This window comes from Rhagoletis pomonella, unplaced genomic scaffold (assembly GCF_013731165.1).
Source record: "Rhagoletis pomonella isolate Grant_MI unplaced genomic scaffold, Rhpom_1.0 Rhpom_scaffold_00004, whole genome shotgun sequence".
In the NCBI taxonomy this organism is placed as follows: Eukaryota; Metazoa; Arthropoda; class Insecta; order Diptera; family Tephritidae; genus Rhagoletis; species Rhagoletis pomonella.
In genome coordinates, this window is record NW_023458558.1 from 72,250,317 (window position 1) to 72,256,709 (window position 6,393).

The 6,393-nt window shown below is 35.7% G+C and overlaps 1 protein-coding gene across 1 annotated transcript; it reads right to left on the reverse strand.

Moving 5' to 3' along the window:
* Window positions 1-347: 347 nt before the first annotated feature.
* Window positions 348-755, reverse strand: LOC118738319. The gene has a single exon (XM_036469244.1). It carries the CDS (start codon window positions 753-755, stop codon window positions 348-350), a length of 408 nt encoding a protein of 135 aa, XP_036325137.1.
* Window positions 756-6,393: the final 5,638 nt, after the last annotated feature.

The window sequence follows — 6,393 nt, forward strand, 5'->3', positions numbered from 1 at the left end:
AATTGTAGGTTGCTGTTTCGATCCACGATGAGGAGTCGACGGTTGGTCGCGGGAGACCTGTCACGTACCGTCTTTGGTGACAGGGCTCTTAGTTTAAAGCTTTAGAGCATGGCTTTCGGCACTTTGTTGCTTTTTCTGCGAATCTCCTGTGGTACCAGCAAATGTCCGCGCCACTGCTTGGAGTGCGCGCGCGTCTTCGCGAATCGGATCGTCGCCTCTCTCTACCTCGTTGCTCTAACTTCGATTTTAACTCTGCAACCTCTTTCGTCAAAGCACATATTTGTTGCGCAAGAGAAGTTTGATCGCCATGTGCAGAAACAGAGTGCACATGCGGGCCGTCGCTAACCTCAACTATTTTGTGATGGGCGCATGTCTCCAAGCTCTAAATCCTGCAGTAGTTTTTTGATTTTTTTTTGCTCAGAATCGGCAAACTGCTCTAACAAGCGCGTCTTTAGGGTTTTATACAAGTCCACAACTGGCGGATTAAGTATAATGTCGCTAATTTGTGCGAGGACGCTGCTTTCGATGGCGGCTACTACGGTGTGGTACTTAGACCTGTCGCTCGAAATACCAGCGGCAATAAATTGCGACTCCACCTGCGCAATCCACAGCTCGGGTTTTGCATGCCAAAATGGTGGAATTTTCACGGTCACCTTTGCGATTTCGGTAACGCCTTCGTTTGCACGTGGATCTGCAACAGGTTGCTGCACCGCGGCTTGCATGACGGAATCCTTTGACCCTTCTTCGTTAGCCATTGTGCTTTAAGAGTCGTCGCGTCACCAATTTGCGGTGATTATGATAAATCAAACACAAGTATTTTTATCACTAAAAATTAAATTTAAACTTTATTTAAATGAATATTAATTGTAGCGCACGACGTTTCCGTGTCAAGAGGAAAAAACGAGAGAGCATAAGAAATCTCTGCTGTCAGAAGCCAGAGTTATGTGCTACTCCGTACTTAGTAGATACAGCGTTGCATTTTCGTTACCTGCATGGGGTACGGACTTAGTTCTGAGTGCCACAGATAGTTTTGCAGCTCTAGTTCCTTGTAGAAAGTTTTATATAACTCTTTGGCTACAGCGGCCAACAACACAAACTGGTTAGAAAACAAGTAAGAGCACCGCTGTCTTCGGCTATGCCGAAGGCTTCATACCTTTCATGAACATCTGCAAATTTTAGTTTGACAGATTACTGATTTTGAATACATCTGCATACATCGATAGAGGAGTTACATACTTATACAAAAAATCGCCTCTAAACAATCAAAGGTATGGAGGATATACGGTAACACAATTTATTGGGTTTAGTTTCCTACATAAAGGAGATATATCGCAAAACTGGTATCTGAACAATCAGTGCTATAGGAGATAAAGCTTATACAGCATAGATTTTGACGATTTTCTCAGTAGACTTTGTATTATTGTTTATAAAATAGCTTAAGAAATTTATCAGTTTTAGCTGTCCAAATAAAGGAGTTTTACAGTAAAATCCCATATCTGAACAATCAGATGTATGGAAGATATATGTTGTAGTCACCGGATCCTTGTTATTTTCACTGTAAGTATTCTGTTAATAATGAGTGAAAATGGTGCGAAATTTCATGTTCCTAGCTGCATAAATGGAGGAGATATGATAAAAGACCTCATATCTGAACAGTCAGTTGTATGGGGGCTGCAGGTTATAGTGACCCGATCTTCGTTATTTTCTCTGCAAGTCTTCTGCTGATAATGAGTGAAAGCAGCGCGAAATTTCATGGTCCTAGCTATATAAAGGGAGGAGTTATAACGAAAACTTTTATATCTGAACAATCAGTTGTATGGGAGCTATAGGTTATAGTGACCCGATCTTTGTAATTTTCACTATAAGTATTCTGTTGATAATGGGTGCAAGTACTGCAAAATTTCATGTTCCTAGGTGCATAAATGGAGAAGTTATAACGAAAAATCTCATATCTGAACAATGGGAGCTATAGGTTATAGTTATCCTTTTTTTTAATTTTCACTGTAAGTTTTCTGTTGATAATTATTGAAAACAGTGCGTAATTTCCTGTTCCCAGCTATATAAATGGAGGAGTTATAAGGAAAATTGTATATCTGAACAATCAGTTGTATGGGGGCTACAGGTTATAGTGACCCGATTCTTCCGGTTCCGACAAATGATTAATACATTATAAAAATACACCCACCTACCAAATTTTATCCGGATATCTCGAAAACTGAGAGACTAGATTGCATACAAACAGACAGACAGACGGACAGACGGACATACGGACATACGGACATGGATAAATCAACTCAGCTCGACGTTCTGATTATATAAGTATACATTTTAATGAGTCTATCTCTTTTTGTTCTGGTACTTACAAACATCGGACCAAAGTTATAATACCATTTCATGCTCATGAAAGGTATAAAAACAAGGTAGCAAACGCAAGCTCAACGCTCTTATGTAGGCATGGCACTCAGTACGGCAATCATACCAACTACAAGTACATATGTATGTATACTTGAAAATAGATAATTGCATCTCGGTCAAGCTGTTTATAGAACTTTTCTTTCTGTTTGCAACTCAAACCGACCGCCGTGCTTATTCATACCAAAATAGATCTCGCGGAACCCCAGTGACTTTTCTACGGAACCCTTGGGTTCCGCGGAACACACTTTAAGAAGCTCTGGTCTATAGATATAGGCCCAGTTAAAAAAAAACCTAATCATGTTTAAAGTAAATTCATCTTTTGTATTCATGTTTAAATAACCGCGGCGAAAATCTAAATTCGCCAGTAACACCACCTTGTATAAATTCGCCTTGGGGCAAACTTAATCAGTTGCGGCAACGCATGCGTTGCCAATGTGGCGTCTTCTATCCAAATCACAGAGTTAACTTGGATGTCAAACAAAAGCATCTCTGTGAAGCGGAAAAGAATTTCTATCTGGCGGAGTCTTAAATCGGACAGTGATTTGACGTACGCATAGAATAATTTTGACGTCTTGTACAAGAAAGAAGGTAAATACATAACAAAATAATTAGTATAATAGTTTTTTATTTTTTAGTTTTGAGCTTAAATTGCTCGCGCGAAAGGCGTATTGCTGCAACTTATAATTCAACGTTCACGTTCGACTTTTTTCGAGTTGTAGGTGTTTTATTTGCAACATAATGCCTATTATCGCATTAAACTGTGTTAAAATATAGGTGTTTTTCTGCCATTGTTTTAAAAAAGGTTCTAAGCACTTTTAAAAAACAAGTGTTTTAAACATTGGCAACCCTGGAAAAATGCCATGACACCATTTAAGCCTCCTCGCCACGGCAAGGCGACCAACGCTGAGGAGGTCATTATTAGGCAGATGTTTATTTCACTCAGGATATCAGATATTTTAAAGCGGAAAAAGTCAACGCCCTTTCCTCGCCATACATATACGAAATTATTTATGATTAAAAGTTCACTATTTCATAATGTCAGAAAATGATAAAAAGATAAAAGTATAGACGAATATATAGGAAGAAAGATTAAAGGTAGTTGTAGAGAAAAGGATATAGATAGACATAGGAGACTCAATCTGGGAACTATTTCGTGATTTTAGAGATTTTCGGGATTCTAGGGACTTATCGATAATAATAATCGATATTTTGTCGTTTCGTTATTGATGTTTTTATCAATTTTGTTATCGATATAATGATCAATATTTTAATCGATTTTGTTATCGATATTTTTAGTAATTTTGTTATCGAGTTTGTAATCGATTTTGTTATTGACTTTGTAATCGATTTTATTATCGATTGTTTATAGATTTTGTTATCGATATTTTTATCGATTTTGGTATCGATATTTTTATCGGTTTTGTTATCGATGTTGCTATCGATATTTTTATCGATTTTGTTATCGATATTTTAATAGATTTTGTTGTCGATATTTTTATCGATTTTGTTATCGATATTTGTATCGATTTTATTATCGATATTGTTATCGCTTTTGTTATCGCTATTTTTATCGATATTATTATCTATTTTGATATCGGTATTTTCATCGATTTTGTTATCGATATTTTTATCGATTTTGGTATTGATATTTTCATCGATTGTTTTATAGATGTTTTTATCAATTTTGCTATCGATATTATTATCTCTTTTGTTATCGATATTTTTTTCTTAGTGTGTGCTTTCGTTTTCGCATTGAAATCCAACGCAGAATCACTTGCCAACAAGTGCTTTGGACTGAGTAGGCAATTCAGGAGTAAAGTCCTCTCTCGAAGTACGAAAACCACGCTCTATAAGTCACTCATCATGCCCGTGCTGGTATATGGCGCAGAAGCATGGACAATGACAACATCCGATGAGGCGGCTCTTGGAGTGTTTGAGAGAAAGAATTTGCGGAAGATTTACGGACCTTTTCGCGTTGGCGACGGCGAGTACCGCAGACGATGGAACGATGAGCTGTATAAGCTTTACAACGATATGGACATAGTGCAGCGAATTAAAATACAGTGCTGAACTCGGCCAAAATCGCTTAGGCGGTTACAGCGCCCAAAAAGAAGAAGAAAATGCGCAAAACCGTTGTTGACGTTTTTTTTTTTCAATATTTTAAATTAAGTTTTGTTTCTATAGTTTTTGTTAGACAATGAGCTATACCTTTAAAAAAAATAATAATTAAAATTAATTTGGAAAAATTATAATAAACGGCCCAAACCGCGTGACAAGTAGCATCTATCTATATATATAAAAATGTTGTTGGTCGTCAAAACGAGAACGGCTGAACAGAGTTGAATAATTATTATTTTTCATTGTTCGGTATTACACCAGAACTAATGATATCGCAAAAAATTTGAGGGTTGTCTTCTATTTGGAAAATTTTAAACCCAATTATATTGAAAAAAAATATATATATTACAATATGGGTATCAAATTAAAGAGGCCTAAGAAAGATAACTGCTGGAAATATTTTTGAGGAGGGTTGCCAACTGTTTGAAAATTGAGCTTTATTGCTATGTAGGTATCAAACTAAAGAGTTTTAAAAAGGCTTACGTCGAAAATATTTTAAAGGAGGGTTGCCACCTGTTAAAAAATTTAGCGCAATTTAATTTATAAACTAAATGATATATTACAATATAGATATTAAATTAAAGAGGTTTAAGAAAGATAACTGCTGGAAATATGTTTGAGTAGAATTGCCACCTTTTTGCAAATTTAAACTCAGTTAAATTGATAAAATAAATTAAATACTGCAATTTGGGTATCAAACTTAAGATTTTTAAGAAGGCTTACAGTCGAAAATATGTTTGAGGAGAGTTGCCACCTGTTTGAAAATTTAACTCAATTAAATTGGAAAAGAAATGAATTGTTACAATATGGGTACCAAACTAAAGAAATCTTGGTTTAGAAATATTTTCAATAGGATTATGCCCTATCTAAAAGCAAAGGCTGCAAATATTGGAACTAAAAGAAATATTACATAATTGGTTCCAAACGAAAATTGTTAGGGAAAGCTTTACCAGAGATTTTTTTGTTTATGTTTCCACTTAGCCAAAAGCCGATCAGTTTAAATGAAGAAAGAATTTACAAAATCTTATCGAACGAAATGATCGTATTATCAGCGAAGAGTTGGTATACAAATTTCGAAATAAAAACAAAAAGCTAATAAAAAACGACTGATACAAATGAAAAAATAATAAACACCATACCTAATGAAAACATAAAAATATCCCATGAAAGATGCTTAAAAAATCCTTATTGAAAACTTAAAAGTGTTGTCACCATTCCTTAACATTATAAAACAGGTAACAATTAATGATAAAAAATTTCACTTGGGGTCGCCATAGCCTACTACGTTCTATATTACGAGTAAAGAGAATGTGCCTGCTTTAGCGTTCAGTTTTTCGGACTTTCAAATATATAATAATCTATCTTAGTGAACTACCTAACAATACCCATATTTTCCAGAATGTTTTTTGCTAAATTAGATGAGCTGCTTCGGGTTTTTAGACAATTTTTTCCAAAAATCGGCGAGAGCAATTTGAATAACGTTGGATAATATTATGAAGATTATGATTATTATTATTATTCTGATCTCCTTTTATATGCCCAATCAAACATTCACAAATTAAAGCGTGAGCAAGAGGGCATTTATGATCGCATATTGCAAATGTTAAAATAATATGAGCTATAAATAGAACTGAACCACATCATCGGCAACAAAAACCTCGAAGTCTGTCCTGCCTTTTTCAAGTTGGATAACGAAGCAAAGCGATTGGGTTTGGTGATCAACGAGGACAAGACGAAGTATTTCCTGTCATCAAACGAGGAGTCAGAGCAATCACGCCTTGGCACCCATGTCACTGTTGCCAGTTGTAGTTTCGAGAAAGTAGACAGTTTCGTTTAGTTAGGAACCAGCATAACACCGAT

Bases quoted from the DNA above. Each gene is read 5' to 3' on its own strand.
- LOC118738319 (XM_036469244.1), bottom strand. From the start codon at position 755: ATGGCTAACGAAGAAGGGTCAAAGGATTCCGTCATGCAAGCCGCGGTG.